The sequence below is a fragment of the Thalassophryne amazonica genome, chromosome 2 (assembly GCF_902500255.1).
Source record: "Thalassophryne amazonica chromosome 2, fThaAma1.1, whole genome shotgun sequence".
NCBI lineage: Eukaryota > Metazoa > Chordata > Actinopteri > Batrachoidiformes > Batrachoididae > Thalassophryne > Thalassophryne amazonica.
In genome coordinates, this window is record NC_047104.1 from 86,193,521 (window position 1) to 86,212,987 (window position 19,467).

General features: G+C 40.8%; 1 protein-coding gene and 1 long non-coding RNA gene across 5 annotated transcripts; one reads left to right on the top strand and one right to left on the bottom strand.

The window, feature by feature from the left end:
• Positions 1-886: 886 nt before the first annotated feature.
• pax6b (paired box 6b) lies at positions 887-17,865 on the bottom strand. 4 transcript variants are annotated; one of them, XM_034188665.1, is made up of 14 exons: positions 17,695-17,865; positions 17,319-17,501; positions 14,889-14,942; positions 14,134-14,157; positions 11,803-11,933; positions 11,489-11,530; positions 11,188-11,403; positions 10,929-11,094; positions 6,774-6,932; positions 6,610-6,692; positions 6,171-6,321; positions 3,038-3,150; positions 2,702-2,843; positions 887-2,059 (listed from the first exon to the last, which is right to left on the bottom strand). In XM_034188665.1, exons 2-14 carry the CDS (start codon positions 17,329-17,331, stop codon positions 1,974-1,976), a joined length of 1,380 nt encoding a protein of 459 aa, XP_034044556.1. In that variant the 5' UTR covers positions 17,332-17,501; positions 17,695-17,865; the 3' UTR covers positions 887-1,973. The 4 variants fall into 4 exon arrangements, with proteins under 4 accessions (XP_034044556.1, XP_034044560.1, XP_034044567.1 ...); XM_034188669.1 differs by lacking the exon at positions 14,134-14,157 and having other exon boundaries at positions 17,695-17,862; XM_034188676.1 differs by lacking the exon at positions 11,489-11,530 and having other exon boundaries at positions 17,695-17,860.
• On the top strand, positions 2,245-2,816 carry LOC117526654. Its single transcript, XR_004565330.1, has 2 exons — positions 2,245-2,636; positions 2,671-2,816. It is a non-coding gene; the product is annotated as an uncharacterized LOC117526654 (long non-coding RNA).
• Positions 17,866-19,467: the final 1,602 nt, after the last annotated feature.

The window sequence follows — 19,467 nt, forward strand, 5'->3', positions numbered from 1 at the left end:
TTCCTCCCCTTGATTGTTGGTTGTGAGCGAGTTTTTTTTTTTCTTTCTTTCTTTCCATCCACCGTAATTCTGCTAAAACAAGAGGTGCTGATGGTGAATTGTTTGACCTTTCTCATTGTGTGACAGTGCTGTTGTACTGTGTGGCTATTGTCGAGTTTGTTCAGCCTATAGATCAAGAGTACCTTGTTATTTTGGACAATTTTCTTTAGTGAGAATTGGAAATATTTTGTTTTGTTTTTCTTGCATTGCTGCAGTAATTCATGGCAGTAATATTAAACCTGCAAAAAAAAAAAAAATGCATTTGACACAACGGGCAAAAAAATAAAGCTTTCTTTAAGACACAACTTTTACTGTACAAAATGTTTTATAGTTTTCACAAAATACATTTAGAAAGCTCCATTTTAAATAAAATTAAATTGAAATATTTAAGAGACACCGTGTAGATGTTTTATCTCAGAAGCATTGCTCAGACGTAAACCCAGTATGTGTTCTATGTACTGTACACATGAAAAATAAAAAATGCAAAACTCAAAAGAGCACAACAGATGATGCTAGAAAAACCCTCCCGTGGTCTTCAATTATAAATAAGGACTGCCGGGTTCGACTGCAGTCTGATGAACTCGAAGCCAATCCAGTTGAACAGAAAGTTGTTTTTTTGTTTTGTTTTGTTTTTACAAAATTCTGCAACACAAGACTATTATCTTAAAAAAAATACAACATGGTGTACTAGATGAAATACAAAGGCTTTGGTCTGTTTTACAATCAACAATGATTAAATCTGATATGTACTTGTAAACAACTGCCAAACACTTAAGTTTAAAACTCTGTCAAGCAATGTTTAATCATAATTATGAGAATTAAATATTTCTAGTTGCACTTTTTTTTAAAACCATAGGACACTATAATACACCTATATCTAAGAGACTAATTGTACCTGACCCTAAAGAAATGGATTCTATGATGTGTGGAACATTTATAGAATATTCTTGGGAGTATAAATGAAATCAATGTTTATTGGAGAAATCTTTCTTGAAGAGATTTATAGGGAAGACAAGAACTTTACATTTTAACATAAACAAACTGAATGCAGTCTACCATTTACAGACTACAGCATTTTATTATTATTTTTTACACCTGTTTTCCACACTGAAGGTTCTTCGCCACGATCTAGAGTCAATCCAGCCACCAAGGCAAGGGTCCGAGTCATTTGGCGTGCGGCTCCAACATGTGATCCACTTGCACTTAAAGCCAGCAAACTACGGGGCCGGTTGCCGCCCACCGCCCCCCACCCCCTTCTGATCGTAGAGGAGTCACAACCGCAGCATCAGTGGGGGAGGGGCTATTATCCATTGATAAAGAATAAGAGCAATAAATATTTTTTGATGCTGTAAGAGTCTTCCCTCCAGCATTCTTGTCTTTAATGATATGCAACAGCGTCCAGAGACCATGCAAAGTCTCGATATAAGAGTATTTCAAAGATAGTCGTGGCAGATTCTTTCCACTTCTTGTCTCGCCAACAAACACAAAACCGGCGTGGGTTTTCTAGCAGTCCATCTAGCAGTACTTGATCTTGGTTTTTCATATTAACATATAAATGGCCATTTACTAACACACCAGAGAGAGAGAAAAAAAGGAAACAATGACTGAACTTGGATATAGAAAAAAAAGTTTTTGTTCCATGAAAATGTAACACGGGCACTTTACAGAGGTCCATATATATATATTTTTTTCTTTCCATCGTTGTTCTGGTCCGAGTCCTCATTTGACTTTGCCGTGAGCTACAGGACAGCACACAGTCCCGCTGGAAAAACAAAGCCCAGATGTCCCCGGGCTTTTGTCCTCCTCTTCCTGTCCTCGCCACTTCTTAACCCTCTCTCTTTCTCTCTCTACTCTCTTGTGCCGTGAGTGTGTGAGGAGCACTGCCGGAGGGCGACAGTGGAGTGGGTGCTTACAGGGTGAAGTAGCTCTTCAAACTACTGCAGTCTGGACCAGTACTGAGACATGTCAGGCTCGCTGCCTGGGACTTGCACAGGGACAGACACTCCGGGAGAGATGAGTCCTGCAGAGACGACACGAGAAAGATGTCAGGAAATAAAACAAACAAAAAGACCCCAAATGTCGACGTGTTAAATCTGATGAGCAGACGCACAGGGTGCCGTCGCCACGATAGCTAACACTAGGTGTGCGAGCGGTGAAGCTGCAGCGGCTCATGATGCCGCATGCGCATGCACTGCAAAAAAAACAAAAAAAAGCTCGCCAGCTCAATAAATTGAGGCTTTGGCGATGGCATTTTAAACAGTACAACAGCAAATGAATAAAATTAATTAGCAATTTAGCACAGAGGAAATGTGGTTATGCATGATTAACTCTTCATGACTATAACCGGTATATATGGCTCTCAGCAACACGGCCTAATGACATGAAATTAAACTGCAAGAGAGGCATTGACATGATGACGTGGAGCGGAGGTGAAATGATCTTTGTTTTGTGCACCTGAAGGAGGAGAGGAATGTGAAATGTGGAGATATTGATCCATTGACGGGAAGGAAAAGAAAAGCTGGCGTGGCAGCTCATGAGTCAAAGGCAATGGTTATGCAGTACCCCTAACTACAAATAGGTGGCAGATGTTTCATTGAGTGTTGTTTTTCTTTTCTTTTTTAAGCTGCCAAGCATGTTGGTAGAAAGCGAACTTTATCCCTACCTGTTGAGGTGGTACCAGAAGTGGTCATTGATTGGCTGTTCATATGTGCCTGCATATGAGGGGGTGTGTATGTTTCGTAGCTCCGCCCATTCACAGGCGGACTTGTAGGCAGCATGCAGGAATAAGAGGAGGTCTGGCTGGGCTATAGATGGGGAGAGAATGTTCCATTAGCGGATCCAACCATATTTTGTATGGACAAAATTATTTTATTCATATTGTGTTTATTCCTGTGAGAAAACTGGCAGTTTGGTTTGGCCAGGTTGAAGTAAGTCAGAAAATACTGTACTTTTATTTAAACAAAAAACATTATTCTGCTGATTTTGCGCCTTTACTTACTTGCATAGGTAGGTTGTTTGCCATGGTGAAGCTTGGCATGGGTGGCAGCGCGCTGTACGTGTTTGTGAGCGCAGCTTCGGGTCTCCCCAGCATCGACCCTGAGGTGAAAGACACTGTGGAGAGAGAGAGAGAATCTGGTTAAGAACTGCCGAAATCACTCGCAGTCCTCCAGTGTGAGAGGTCGTCTCATTAGTGCAACATTACACATCAAGCGGCACCCGTAGATGTCACCCTGGACAGATACGGTTCGTTTCAGGTGATTGACTAGTGAGGAGTCCCCACAACCCCCCCTCCTTGCCGCCGCTCCTGTGCATGATGCGGAATTACACAGAAAGTCAGCTGAGAAGTTTTGCTCAATCATCCATCGTAAAGAAACCTCCACCGCTTCTTAATGTGAAATAGAGCGCACAGCCGCTGAGGCCTGCGCCAACATTTGACATGAACCCACTGGCTGTCCTACAGCAGTATTTAGTCATGCTTTAAAGGAGCGAGCGGCTCAGCGTAGCAGTGCACTCAATCTGGATTACACCATAATACCTGACAACATACAAACATCTTGACAAAACTGTCCACACTGATAGAAAAGGAAAATTGTTGGACCGTCTTTCAAAAGTGCTTCAATTAATAACATGCAAAAGAATGATTATGTTTTGCCACTTATTTTTTGCCGTGTTTTACCAGCTGAAGCCATTTTTTTTAATCTTATATATATATATATATATTAGTGTACTTCAAAATGAAACTACAATATTATGACCTTAAATTATTCACTGTTCAAAACATATTTTAAATACAATAAACTTTAATTAGCATAATGCCACAATAATAGAGATGATCTCTGGGATACATCCGGTGACCTTTTGGCTTATGGACAAACTGCTCTGAGCTGAGTTACAGACGTGCGTCTGTGGTCATCGGATGTTATTTTGTGCTTCTTTTGATTTAATGAGGCAAACGTGGATGTATACGTGTTCAACATATTAACACAGGTGGAGATCAAACTAATAACTTGTGGATGATGGTGTTTGACCAACTGAGCCACAGTCGCCAACAAGTGTGACTTCAACTTTAATTCTTGCATCTTTGTTTTCTCCCATAAGTCAAAATGTCAAATAAAATGTGTGTAGATGACAAACAGTTTCTTACTCTGGGATTCCATGTTGTTTATTCATGTATTGATCGACTGATTGATTTATTTGGTTTTATGATGCAGACTCAGACTGTAAAATTTCCTTGCACTGATAAAAAGGTAGAGCTTCTACAACAAAAATGTGAATTGAGTGAGTCTATCTCAGCCCATGTGTAGGCAATAATTCAAAAACAATAAACGCTATCATCTTGTACATCTCCAACTTAACATGGCATATAACAAGTATAAACTAATTAGAATCTAGTCAACTTTGATGCACTAAATCAGTCTGAAAACCAGCTTTGTTTAGCCTGTGTGATATCTCATTGGTGTGTCTGCCACCTGCTGGATGAGATACCCCACTTTCATGTGTGCAAACAAGTTAAGGTATCAGTGGTGGAGAGCAACAGGATACCTCACAGCACTGCCAAATATGCGACGAAAGAGCCAACAGAACAGGAAAGTAAAACTAGGATTAAACAATGAATAGAACTTGTGAATGGAGATGTTAGCAAAACATTTTGGCAGCAGCCTCCTGCAAATTACTCATCGCAAACTTGAAACACTGCTCTGAAACATTTCAAAACCTTGTGACACCCATGCTGTGGAACATTGCTCCGTTTGCTTCATGAAAAACAAAACATGGCATGCTATGATGACACCCGCTGAACACTGACATCTGCTGGATGGTTCAGGATTGTGCACCCATATCAAGACAAGAATTTCACATTTAAATGTAACAGGCTGCTTGTCTGTTGCTTGTGTACTTGAATTAAACAAGAAAAAGAAAATAAAATTGCCTTTGTGTAAACTGTATGCAGTTGTTTTCAGACTACAAAGTCTGTGGATAAATCTCCAAGAACACAAAAATAATTTGTTGAATAAACAGAATTTAATCATGCCATACATTTCATTAAATCGAGCACAATTAGTTTCTTTTAATTATGTTTTGAACACTGCATACATATGCCATCATTAATCATTTAACAAGCCTAAACAGATACGGTGTTATAATACATATACAGTAGATATTTCTATTTAGCAAATCATGTGTGTGGGTACCTGTGTGCAATTGCAAAAAAAAAAAAAAACTGCTTGAAGTTGAAATAATGTTAAAGGTTAGATGGGTTGGATACAACCAAATCTGATCATATTCAATATTTTAAATTTATTTCGATTTCTATTTGTTTATATGGCAATAAAAGGGAATTTGGATCAACCTACTCAAATGCTAAAATGAATTACATTGATCCAACTTAACAAGTAACATTTACACAAACTTGATTCATTTGGGTGATACCAACTGAAACAGTGTAGGTAGGTTTTTCTCTGTTTTTCAGTGTATCAGGCCAAAAAAAATAACACAAGTCATGCCAAAGCTCTTCAATGGAAAAAGAAAAAGATGTTGACTTTGCTTGATTTTATTATGTGCATTCACCTCCCATGATCAGAAAGTGCCCAACTGATCTAATTTTTCTGTTTATTGGATTTTGGTAAAAAGGAAAATTTGACACATTCTGATCATGTGTGACCAACATACACATTTAAAACAAGTAAATTCAAATAACTTTTTTTCAGGCTACACACCAGTGAGGTCTGGGGGGGGGGGGGGGGTCCCAAAATTATTATTGTGAATGACTGCTTAATTAAAAATACACAATTCAATTTTTGGTAGGAATTCCACCCGTTAAATAGATGTTGCACCAACTCAAAGATCAGTCAAGTAATGAGATTTGATTAAGTTTGGGCTACATGTTTGTACTGTGGAAATCCTGCACAAAATTGAAGTGAGTTCATCCAGTGAATCTCTCTTGTTTGTTTTTGTTTTTTAGTGTGGAATAAATGAATTTATTAGTGTTATTCACTTTATATAGTTTTAAGTTCAAAGAGCACCAATCAACCCAAGTTTGTTGTACATCATTTAAATACTGTTTAAATGAATGGACCAGATTGGTTTTATCCAGTCGGTTTTCTCTGGTTATGTTGGTTTGTTTGTGTGTTTACCGGGGGTGGTGGGCTGTGGGATGGCCTGGTACACACTGGTGCTGAAGCTGCTGCTGATGGGAATGTGGCTGGAGGAGGAGTTGGCCTGGCGTCGCTGGTTCCGGAGCTTCTCCTCTCGCCTCCACTTCGCTCTTCTATTTGAGAACCACACCTGTAATGAGAAGCTGTTTCAGTTTGTTTGTTTGTTTGTAGTTTAATTAATTACAAATCTGCACTGCAAAAAAAAAGTGAAGCAATTCTTTAAAATTAGTCCAATTTCTTACATTTATCAGTTTCTCTCAAAACTGTATTTATAATTTAAGGTTTCAACCATATTCTAAATACAGCTGGGGGGGAGTCATAAATTTAGCTTGAACAAATTAGAGTAATTTTTGAAAGTTGATTCAAGATTTTTTTTTTTTTTTTTTTTTTTTAAAGCCTGACACGTGACGTCACCCACCTGTATTCTGGCTTCGGGCAGGTCTATTTTGGCCGCTAGTCTCTCCCTGGCAAACACATCTGGATAATGAGTTCTTTCAAATTCTGCAAAGCAATAAATAAAAGAAGATCATGAGATGAGGAAAAGCTGATGTTGTGGAGTCTGAGCGTGTTTTTGGTGGTGACCTTTCTCCAGCGCTTCGATCTGCTCCTGTGTGAAGGACGTGCGGTTTCTCTGCAGCTTCCTCTTCAGCTGCAGACGCATCTGCGTCTCCTCAGAATCCTCTCCGTTCGAGCTGATGGAGTTGGTGTTTTCGCCCGCGCCGTCTTGCTGCTGACAGCCATCTGCGCAAAAAAAAAAAAAAAAAAAAAAATAGACGTACACAATGGAAAAATATACATTCAATTAAAGCTCAACTGAATAATTAATTTCGGGGTCTCTTGCAGTTAATTGTCAGCGCCGGAGCAACATCATCAATTAAAAACCCTCTTTCACAATTGGATTCGTTTAAAAATCGGTGAAATGATGGCAGTTGATGTATAATGTTGCCAAATTACGCGCACTCTCCTCCCCCCCTCTTCTTGATGTTGAATTGTTTCTCAAATATTGTGGGAAAAACAAGACGGTGTCTCCGGCCAACAATGGCGTGTGTTCTGAAAAGCTTGAAGAGAAATGTGACAAGATGTGGCGAGGTGCTTTTCAGAGCCTATGAAATGTTTTAAAAGCTCCAACTCTCTCTTACACACCCCCACTCCTCTTTTTTTTTTTTTTAAGGGAAGAGCTGCGCCTCAATGGTGGTTCCCATATGGGCGTTGGTGTGGCCATTGAGGTGACCACCAACTTTTGAATGGAAGAAGACGCTTTTCAGAATGATACAATGGCTCCAGGAGTAAGGAAACCATTAAACTATGGCCACAGCCGGGGACGCGCGGTGAGCCCTCGGTGGGTGTAATATATGGGAGGGGGGCAGCTTTTGGAGGAGATGACAAAAGGATCCTCTCTGTGCGGAGGCGCGCAGGCTATAGTGCGTTGGCATTGTGCGTACGAGGATCCCAGTCAACAGAGCTTTGAGTCCAGTGTGTTAACCCTTATCCACTACCATCATTAATCACGTCCCCCGGCCAGCTCCACGCCACTCAGGATTTCTGTGTTCAATTGGAAACAAATGAGTGAGGAGAGCGCACGCAGCCCCCTGAACAACCAAAATAAGGCCAATCTATTCACTGCTGCTGCGTGTCCGCGGTGGGCCCACAGGCCCCTTCACTTACAGGCCGAGGCTTATCGACTGATGTCTGTCTTGTTGTTGGACATCATTATCACACCGAGAAGTTAATGCGAAATTAAGCAGCGGGTGCGTCGATCGCACCCAGGACTTTTTTTTCTTTGTTTGTTTGTTTGTTTTTTGCACCGACTCTCGCGTTATTCCTCTCCAGCCTGAACATTTTATTCGCCCAGTGAAACCTGACACAAGTTTCTTTACAATTTCTCCAGCTACAAAATAGACAAAAGTATTTTTTTTTTTCTATAGGTCACTAGTTTGTATCGGCGCTATTTGTTTCCTCGCTTCGGATAATCCATAAAAAAGGAGTGAATGTGCAGCTATTATCCGTCTGCCAGACCCGGTGACGCTGCGATGGGATTTGTTTTCTTTCTAAAAAAGCGCTGGGAAATAAACTCATTCTTTAGTATCGCGGTGGCTGCAGCCAGTGAGGCGGAAAAGCAGCAAAAAGAGATACCCAACCAATTGCGGCACCTTTCAGCTGCTGAGACCGGATCAAAACACTCTTGAGAAACCGCTTAAAACTGAAAGAGAAAGTAAGAGACTAAATCCTATAGACGGGATTTAGAGCCATATAGCCAGCGAATGAGAAGGAGAAAGACATAAAAGACAAAATCGGTTTTATTCGTTCCTCTTTGGATAGAGTTGTCTTCTTTGAGGCCCTGTCACTCTCCATTCCGTCTGCTTAGTGAAGTGACACATGGAAAACATATTTATTTTCCCCTGAGACAACTGCCTATTGAAGTAAAAACAACAACAAAACAATATTATTAGTAATATAACTATTATTATTATTATCACAGAATGAGTAAACCTTTTAACATAAAACTAATTTAAAACAGTTACAGTTGCAGCTACAAACTACATATGCTGTTATTATTATTATTATTAGCAGTATTATTATTATTGTTATTATTATTATTATTAGTAGTAGTAGTAATAGTAATAATAATAATAATATTGTTATTATATTTTACAGAATGAGTAAACCTTTTAACATAAAACTAATTTAAAACAGTTACAGTTGCAGCTACAAACTACATATGCTGTTATTATTATTATTAGTAGTAGTATTATTATTATTGTTATTATTATTATTATTATTAGTAGTAGTAGTAATAATAATAATAATATTGTTATTATATTTTACAGAATGAGTAAACCTTTTAACATAAAACTAATTTAAAACAGTTACAGTTGCAGCTACAAACTACATATGCTGTTATTATTATTATTAGTAGTATTATTATTATTATTGTTATTATTATTAGTAGTAGTAGTAGTAGTAATAATAATAATATTGTTATTATATTTTACAGAATGAGTAAACCTTTTAACATAAAACTAATTTAAAACAGTTACAGTTGCAGCTACAAACTACATATGCTGTTATTATTATTATTATTATTATTATTATTATTATTATGAGTAAACCTTGTGCATAAAACAAATTTAAAACAGTTACAGCTACAAACTTTATTATTATTATTATTATACAGAATGATGATTTATTATATTTTTGCAGTATAAACAAATAATGTGTACCGTATCACAGCTATGTTTAACTGAAATAAGATAATTTATTTTGTATTTATTAATGTATTAAGTAGTACTAGTATTGAAAAAATGAACTATTGAGGCTTTTTAGCAGTATGAAGTTAAAAAAGAACACTTTCACAAACACAGTAAAAATATATTCTGTATCTTATGCTATTGTTGTCATTATTATTATCTGTAGCAGTAGAAAGTTGTTATTGTTGTATTGTACATGACAAGTAATTATTGCTTTTGTGATATGAAGAAATAAAAAAGACATTCTCACAAACAGTAAACATAAGGTAGCTTATGCTATTATTATTATTATTATTATTATTATTATACAATATGAGTCATTATTGACATAGCAGCATAAGGACATTAAAAAGTAAGACAGTATCTTAAATAAAATTAATCTAAGTTAGATTAAGGCGATTTTTTAATCATCATTATTATTACCATATTATTACAGACCCGTAATGAACTACTACATTAGTATAAAGAAGTATAAATACTCAATCTCAGTAACGGATTTATCATCATCATCATCATCATCATCATTATTATTATTATTATTATTAGAAGAAGAAGAAGAAGAAGAATGATAATGGAAAATATTTTTTTATGAATGTGGAGATGTTTTTAAAATGTCTTCGTTACTAAAATGTCATTATTTTCTGTTATTGCTGTTATCGTTATTACAACTGGTATTATTAATTTCTTCGTCGTCGTTGCTGTTAATATTACACACTAATAACGAGTATTTTAGCAATATAAAATAAAATGTTTCATTACGACAGAATAATAAATAGTTATATTGATAATATGTAGTAGTTGTGCTTCTTGTGTTCATTATTATGTGCAGTTTTATTAATATTAATTAATGTGATTGCTCAAATGAAGGGAATCATTCGGGCTCTTGGTATATTTTCCGCTTTAGTGCGCGCTGACAGCAGCCCCACGTGTCCAAATGGCGATCAAAGAAATGCAAATGACTAACTGGCATTTCCCCGTTTTTGCTGCATATAAATCAGACGGGACGCTTCCTGCTACTCTTGTTTAACAGCAGCAGAACGCGCAGGTGTCTGTCGAAGAAAAAGCAGCTTTAGCGTTTGGCCTCTGGAGTGGAACATTTCCACAGCAGCCTTTAGCATCTCCACACTCCTGCATGTTGCCATAATGAGAGACAAAGGTCTCTCTAATGAGCAATTACGCGGAGCGTTCCCATCACCAATCATTGCGTGTGAAGGAAAACATTCCTTTGTACTGGTCGCCGCGGCTCCGCACCCCGTCAGGAGGGGAGGAGGACCGCGGACACCTCTGCAGAAAGAACAGGCCGCTGCGTCACGCACATTCCGCGTCTGGGACCGTGGAGGCACGGCCTGCGGCTTCCTTTTGTGGCTCTTAATTGGGGGGTCTAATTCAGGCCATCAAAACCTTCCCGCAAACAGCGCGGCGAATCACAGCGTCACGGCCGTCACGAGTTTGCCGGCGGCGTGCGTCATCGGGTGATAATGAGGCTCACCTTGGTTGGGCTGCCCTGGCACCGATGTTCCGGGGTACCAGCCGGGCCGGGTCCCCCAAGTTCCTGTCTGACCGTTGAGCATTCTCAGCTTGTCATACATGCCGTCTGCGCCCATCTGTTGCTTTTCACTCGCCAGGTTGCGGAGGACTCTGTTTATCGATGACACCTGAATGACAAATCACACAAAAGACACAAGAACCATCACCTCAGAGCTGCGCCTGACCGATCGGCCTGCAGACCATCAATCCGCCTCACTTACACTGGGGATGTTGTCGTTGGTGCAGATGCCTTCCGACAGCAGTCTGTCACGGATCTCCCACGCAAAGATCGACGGACACTCCCGCTTGTACTGCGCGATTTTCGCGACCACCTCCGGCGTGGCTACCCTGGGTTTGCTGCCGCCTATCGCTCTCGGCCTGATGGAGCCTGTTTCATAATATCTGCCCAGGATCTTACTCACGCAGCCGTTGGACACCTGGATAGAAAAGAAAAGACACAATTCACATACATTATTTAGGACTATTATCGGAAATTCTAAGAAGGCGTCAAATAATTTTCACCTTTTCACTGTCCAGCACTTGGACTTTTGCATCATCATGGGTCTATAAACACAAAAAATATGCCTTGAATTGTATATTAGGCACTTTCTAGTATTGCTTTTTATCGCAGTTCCTCTTTGTCGGCCTTATCACACAGATGTATTAAGAATTCTTTTGATTTAATCGTGCGGCTTTTAGGATGCAGGGGTCTGAAAATCATTCCACAATTGTGCAAAAATTTAGGCTATTGTTTTGTAATGTTTAACAGGAAGTTCTGTGCGTGTACGTCCGTGCACGCTGTGGGTTCTTGCTCAGGAAATCCGTGTGATGGTCACCTGTAGTATCCTGGAGATGTCGCAGGGTCGCGCGCCGCTGTGCGCAAGTTCAACTATCTTCTGCCTGGTGGAATCTGGTAGCGGTCTGCCGTTAACGAACACACCGCCGAGCTGGTTTACGCCACTGTGACCTGCACGGAGACAAAATCACGTCACCTTGCAAGTATGTTATCAAGCAAAAAAACAATGATCAGTTTAAGTACAATTCAGTCTAAAAATTCAAAAAGCGTTTTAAATTCTGATAATCCAGCAGTTATGTGAAAGTGTGCACGGTCCTCCATGAAGGCAGGCATTGCGCGTGTGCAAGAACACCAGATAAAATGAGCAAAAACGTCTTTAAAGTCTTATTTCTAACAACCGTTCATCCATAACGTGCAAACATTTTCGCCCCGTCGCGCCTGGCGGTTCAGCTGCGCATCACCGCTTATTATCATCCACCTCAAAAAAAAAAAAAAAAAAAAAAAATCAGAATCGCAACAAAACCGACAAACACCAAAACACCAAAGCTCATTCAAAACCCGGAAAGTGGCGCTAAATGGACAAGTCCGTCTTCCATAGCCAACCAAAACAACAATTACGCATCACCAAAACGCTCCAAAGCTACACTTTCTATTTGAATATCTTGTAAGAAAATAATGTTTGGGTTTTATTGTTTTTTAGCAAAATATCCATAATTTGTTTGGAAAAAGCTGAGAAAAAGCCTGCAAACCTGGAGCCGAACGCGAGAGCTGACTCCCCGGAGTGCGTGCGCTGCGTTCTGTGTCTCCGCTGCCTTCCCCTGCGCGGCCGCCCGGTACATTGACTCCGGGAGCAGAGGCTCCTTAGCAATAAATAAGCTCCAAATATAGAAGAGGGGGAAAATATGATGAGCCTGCCTGACATTTGTCTTTAAAATAAAGCTAGCTGCACGTCAAGTTTGAGCTTAATTTCTGGAAATAGGCGGAAGTCGCCTCGGATCATGCATGGGAGGCTAATTGAAAAGATCAGTTGGAGCACTTGTGGCAGGCTTGTCACTTTATGACACCGCTCTGCTTTTGAAAATCGCATCGTCACGACAAATAGTAGCATGATAAAACGACCCTATCTGTCTGCATTTGGATATCACTCAGACAAAATTGGACGCTACTCGTTTACCCTCCGAGGGGAGACTTCGTTTTAAGGTGGCCAGGGGCTACGCGCGGCCGCACAAACGAGGGCGCGCCTGGATTCTTAACATATTAGAAGTGACACGCAGCGCCCCCCCAATCCTCCTTGTTTGTATTTGACAACAAACGCTCACAGCCACTGCGGTCCTGTTGTGCGCAATCGGTAGGCGTCTTTCCTCTGAAATGTGCCACTTTAAACTGCACATTATATACTACTGTACGTGCGTGAAAACGTAAGTACAAATAAAGCTTTTTCTTTTTTTCTTTTTTTTTAGGTATAACACACCCCTTTGGCCCACATGTGTAATAATCCTCCTCTGTGAATCTGATAGATAAATCCATTATCATCCCTCTTGTTCTTCGCTAATTCCAGGATTAAGTGGAATTAACAGACTTCTTACACTAAAATTGGCCTGCAAGCACCCGCATTACGCAGCCTCCATCATTTGTGATTTACAACACCCGCATAAATTCACAGAATCGATAAAACCGTCAGATAAGGACAGCACATAAAAAAATTCTCGGAAGGTTAAGTCTTAATCATGGCGCAATTCCCTGAAGTGACCAGAGTAGATCTCGCCCGCTGGCGCTTATTATGCGCCTTGTATTCTATTGCGAGGAGACTAATAGGAAAACATATGGTGTCAATTTGGACGCTTCCCACCATATACACCCAGGAGTTATTAGCACAAAAGCCACCGAGGCCGCCGCGACCTTTAGACAACCCAAAGGGCCAGAGCCCAATGATATCTCCTCGGCTACTCGCACCAGACATCACACGCCAAACCAGGGGAGCATCCCATTAACATCAATCCGCACCAAAGCAGGAGCGCTGGGTGTTGAACACAGCTTTGATCAGGCCTCATCATCTCTGAAAGCGACAAATGGAAGCCAAAAACCCGTGCGTAATGGCGCAATCAAAGCGCACTCCTGTCCCATACAATACTCGTACATTCATGAATAAACAGCACAAATAACATAAAACAGATTGTGTGCACATATATAATGTGTGCGTGTGTGTGTATGTATCCCATGTTATTTAATACTCTCTGCCCCGCATAACCACCCGCCCACCCAATCAATCACAATCCACCTGTGACGTGGATTGAAACATTTGGACTAATACGCACAGATTACAGCATATCAAGGTATATGGAGAATAATAGGAGGAAATTATTCCACACACCTTCGTCACAGATGTCATACACCTCTTGTCCAGCAGCAAGAGAGAAAATGTTTCATGTTTATCCTTTTTGATTTCAGTACATGACACAATATTCAAGTCACGAGTGTCTCACCAGCAACTTCACCTGTATGTTTTTTTTTTTTTTTTGATTGGCACCCACGACAATATGCGAGCTCGTGTTTGTGTGCAGCAGCCTGGCCCGTGGTTATAATGCGAGTTTTTTCTCTTTGTGTGTATGCGTGTGTGCGTGCGTGTGCTGAATATACGGACTAATCTCCATAAGACATTATTGCTGTTCCTCATGTTTCATGCAGCGCTCTTCTCTGACGCGCATCTTGTGCGCAGCCTCGCAGCCAGCTCTAACACTAATGCAGACGGCTGTGCAATTATTTAATAGCAACTCAAGCAGAAACAAAAATCTCAACCCAACCCCCTCTATTCCCTCCCGTACCCCCCCCCTCCCCCCCACAGAACGACGTGTGGTTAATTCAATAGTAACTTTCAACTTTTCGTAAAATAGCAATCATACTTAAAAAAAAAACAAAACAAACAAACAAAAAAAAAAAAAACAGCACGGAATATTTTGCCTTCTTTCAAAATCATGCAAATGTACGCGTGAATATTGCGCTAAAACAACCAGTGCATAATGTCAGTGGGTGTTACTTCCATGCAACCACATTCAGAAGTTGCGGCTCTGATAAAAGTTTCCACACAATTTAAATATATTTAAAATAAATAAAATAAAAATCACTTACTGTTTTGCATCATTGAGGCTACACCAGACTCCCACGTGGCTTGGTTGTGGTATTCTAAGCGTCAACAAGGAAACAAAAACTGGTTAGAAATCCGTTTATGTTTTTCCTGGCAAATAATTTGCAGCTTCTTTTTTAAGGAAATATATATATATATATATATATATATATAAAAATCTCGTTCGAGTTGTATCCGCTGTAATTTTTTTTTGCGGGTGTGCTGTTTATACGTGAATGTATTGGACTGGATTGGACAGGAATGTTAAATCCTCAGTGTATATGGGTATTTTAATTAAACTTGCCTGGAAACAGAGTTGACTGTCCACTCTCTAACAATTTAGTCAATCATCTGCCGTTTTCACTACTTAATGCCTCCCTATAGGACAAAGCAAAACAACACATTAGCACAGCCACAACTATAGTGGTGTCATTAAAGCTGACTGTACGTGCGCCCTGTACGATTAACAGAAACCTTACTGCCAGACTAGAAATTAGATCAGTTACAATAGACACATTATTATAATGATGATGATGATGATGATGATTATTATTATTATTAATATTATAACAACACCTCCGCCAATTATTTTAGTATATCACTCCATTTTCCTTTCCATTTATTTTATTTTATTTTATTGTAAAATGCGCAGTGACACACTTGGCCTCACTAAAAGTCCAAATCAAGATGCGATATACAAATCTGCTCCAAAAAGATTTTTTTTAATGCCTCCACATACCTCAAACCCCAAACTAGAAGTTTAGATTAATACAAAGAGCTGGAGGCGCAGGCATCCACCCCCTCCAGCACCATTCAGCTGCACCGCGGCCGTGACCTCGGTGCCGCCTGTGCGCAATGTACGTTTTGTTTGCCCTGTTTTCTTTCTCTTTTTTTTAACGTAATTTCTTGTTATAAATATTTGCTGGTTATTTCGTGGTGCTGGTGCGGGTTGTAAAGCGGGTTTAAAGACACAACAGCGCAGTAGGGCGCTCAATTGGAAAAGACAAATGCATTAAAGGAGCAACTGAATGGGCCACAGATAAAAAAGGGGGCCGCAGAGGGAGAAGTCTGGAGTTTTTCATTTTCTCCCTCCGTGCAAAGATGTGTTGTGTGTGCAGAGTAAAATGCTGTGTTTAGTCCCAGCCTAGTTAGCGAGTTGGATTGCGGGTTTTGTTGTTGTTTTCGTGTTTTAACAGCCTGCTCGGCCGTTAATCTGATTCAGATTCCATCACACTGAAGACCTGCAGCACAACTCCGAAATTCCCCACAACCAATTAGATATTTAAATGTTGTAAGTGGGCCTATTATCGTGATTTGGTGAGAAAGTTTCAAAAGTATAAAAAGAGAGAGAGAGAAGAAGAAGAAGAAGGCGGGGGGAAAAACAAAACAGTAAATTCCTGCAATCAGCTTTGAAGCCGGTTAATGATTTATTTAAGGTCAAACGTTGTTGTTCCTGAAATTAAATTACAGCTAATCTGCATTTATTTTCTTTCAGTAATCTGCAACAAAACTGCGGTAATTCGAAATGATTATTTTGACAATCACATGCACAAATCGTCTGTGTAGTCCTAGTATTCATATATATATATATATATATATATATATATATATATATGATTTGGCACTATATAAATAAAATTGATTTGATTTGATTTGATATAAACATAAACGATTTGTGGAAATCCAAGATGATCAATCTTTTCCAAGTATTTTAGCATATTACAAGATAAGAAGCGTTTGAATACATATATTTTTAAATTGTTTGTATGTAGTGTAATTTGGAGAAACTACTAAATAAATTCATGCATCCTTACCGAGTAGTTTTTAGTTCATACTAATATTTTATGTTAGTAAATTATCTCTTTGTTTTTGCAACAATTATAAAATCAATGCCACAGTTTTATTTATCTATATTTCCATTGTTTTTATTAAATAATAATCATATGAGACATGTCTGTACTGTAAGTGTACTTTTAAAATAATTACATGTGGGCTTTAAGATGATGGCTTTGAACAAAAAGTGAAACAGCTTTTTTTTTATTTTTAATGGGGAAATGTGTGCGTTTTATGTATTTTATCTGACACGCACAAAAACGTTCCCTGCTTTTTTTTTTTTTTTTAAGGCGCTTGGGTGACTCGCCTGCATGAATCAACCTGACACCTTTCCTGAACGGGTCATTGCGCCCCATTCTCCACGATGATCACTGTCCCGGCCCAACGTGACTTTTTATTTGCCCAAAACACAGCAGCAACAACAATAACGACAACAACATGGAGCAGTTAAAACACACAGAGACGCTGAAGGCGAGCTTCTCACCCCGTGACACCAGAACACCCACAACCTCACTCTAAATCCACAGCCAACCAAAATAACCAAATGCACTGTGTGATTCTGCAGCTTACAGCAGCACGGACAAACTTTTAGAGGATCTCACCTTTTTGGGGCATCCTGCGCCGTTGTCAGAGTCCTTATAGTCCTCCACACCGCGGAAAAAGGATTTTAAGCAAAAATAAATAAATGAAAAACAAAACAACCAGGGCCAGTCTCTCTCGGGAGGTTTAGAGGTGCATTAAAAAATAGTTTCCAGTGGTCTTCGGCGGAGACGGAGGGGTTATTCCTGCAAAGGAGACAGAGATTGACAGTGAACTCAGATGTCAGGACGCACGGAGTTTGGCGGTGGATGTGCGCTGGCGTGTGAGAGAGCGAATGAGAGAGAGTGGGGAAGAGAAAGAGAGAGAGAGAGGGAGAGGGGGGGAGGGAAACGAGGGGGATGGCGGCAGAAGGAGGTGGGAGTAAGAGAGTGAACACACCTATGCTGATTGGTGATGGAACAAGTGTATTAATGTATATGTGCTCCTGGTCCGCTGTGCGCGCCTCGCGTCCGCCGCTCTTCACTGGCCCATTAGCGCGACCCGACCTCTGTCATCATTCCCCCCCATATAAACACTTCCCCTGCACCGCAGCCAGAGCGGGAAAAGAGAGAGAGAGAGAGAGAGAGAGAGAGAGCGAGAGAGAGAGAGAGAGAGAGAGAGAGAGAGAGAGAGAGAGAGAGAGAGAGAGAGAGAGAGAGAGCTCGTCTTCCCAACCCACTAATCAGCCCACGCATGCAAATATCCTGCACTCACTTGCTGAATGTCGCCCCTCGGAGATGCCCATTGGTCGGAAAGCGTCCATTCTTCCAGGCTGAATCGGGTACGCGCGCATGCAGGGAATCTCGGCTCAAACTCGAGGCTACATGCGTGTGAATGCAGCAGTACACCATTAAAAACAAAAACAAAACAAAACAAAAAAACGGAGCTGCAGTTAAAAGTTTGGTGACCGGTTGTTCTGTTTGTTTTGTGTGTTTGTGTTTTTGTAACCGTGTGCTTATGAATCTCACTGTACTGGCAATATACTCAAAAATATTGTAATAATAGATGTTCCGTGTAAAGTAGCGGCGTGAAAGTTTTTTTTTTTTGGGGGGGGGGATGCTCCAAATTATTTTTCTTGTGCGTGAAATTCACACGAATCCCTGCTGGCTATATAAATAAATAATTCCCATGTGCTTTTATGGATTATTTCGTGTATCACCTTCCCTGAATCTCGCCCACCCCACTCCACCCCCTCCCCCGCCCCTCGTGTCAACAGAAACACACGCAGCACCGTGCGTAAAAGCGCGCAGCCTTTAGGCAAGCTCGGCTGCTTTTTATGGACACATTTGCGAGGCGACGTCACTCCTGCGACCTGACAGCAAATAGCACGCGTAAATAAAGTAAAGCAAATGACTGTGTAGCCGCGGCCACACGCTCCCAAACTGCGCCGGGTGAATGGCTGGCCATTAACGCACACCTCAACGCACCCAAAAGCAACCCCTCTGCGCCCGCGTTTGTGCGTATAGCAGGGGCTCGGGCAGCACCAGTCTGAGCAGACAGAATCCCCGTCGCTCACTTCCAAAAGGAGGAAAAACCGAAGGGAGGAGAATGAGGCTTGTATAGACGTGGAAGCAAAACTAAAGCAGAAAAGGGGGTGCGTGAAAGGGCACAGAGAGCGGGGACCGGCGGGGACAGGGGGAGGGGAGCCATATAACTAGTTTTTTTTTTTTCCTTCGTCTTCTTCGGTTTTTAAAGGATGCCATGAAATGAAGTCATGGAGGCCTACACTTGACTTTCTTTGACATGTGAAAAAGTAGGAGAAGTCAGAGCTCATCAATAAAACACTTCGGAGGTGAAAGAGGACTCCCTAACAACCATCGCATTCCTGACTGCGGGTTCAATGAGTAGACAAACGACGCTGCCAGTAAGAGGGAGGGAGCGAGGGACTGCCCGGCCCTGAATGGGGCCCTCAGTGGGCCGGCGAGATAATGAGCTGTGAGGACTGGCTCAAACTGTCACCGAGGGTCCCGCGGTGAGGAACAACACTTTGGCCAATACTCCTTCATCAAACAACCCGTAAACTAAACGAGCACATTCATCTGTTTCTCCTCGCGCGCATTGTTTCTCCCCACTCGGGGCTGGTGGTTCAGCCTATAGGCCTACCTTGAATGGTCGCATCCTATACCAGCTAGGGTTTCCCAAACATTTTCACGTCAAGGACCATCCTATTAG

Bases quoted from the DNA above. Each gene is read 5' to 3' on its own strand.
- pax6b (XM_034188665.1), bottom strand. The intron at 14,158-14,888 runs GTAAGTGATTTT...CTGCTGGACAAG, and splicing joins AGCCTCAATGATGCAAAACA to AGGTGTATGACATCTGTGAC. The intron at 11,531-11,802 runs GTGACCATCACA...TTGTGTTTATAG, and splicing joins ACATCTCCAGGATACTACAG to ACCCATGATGATGCAAAAGT.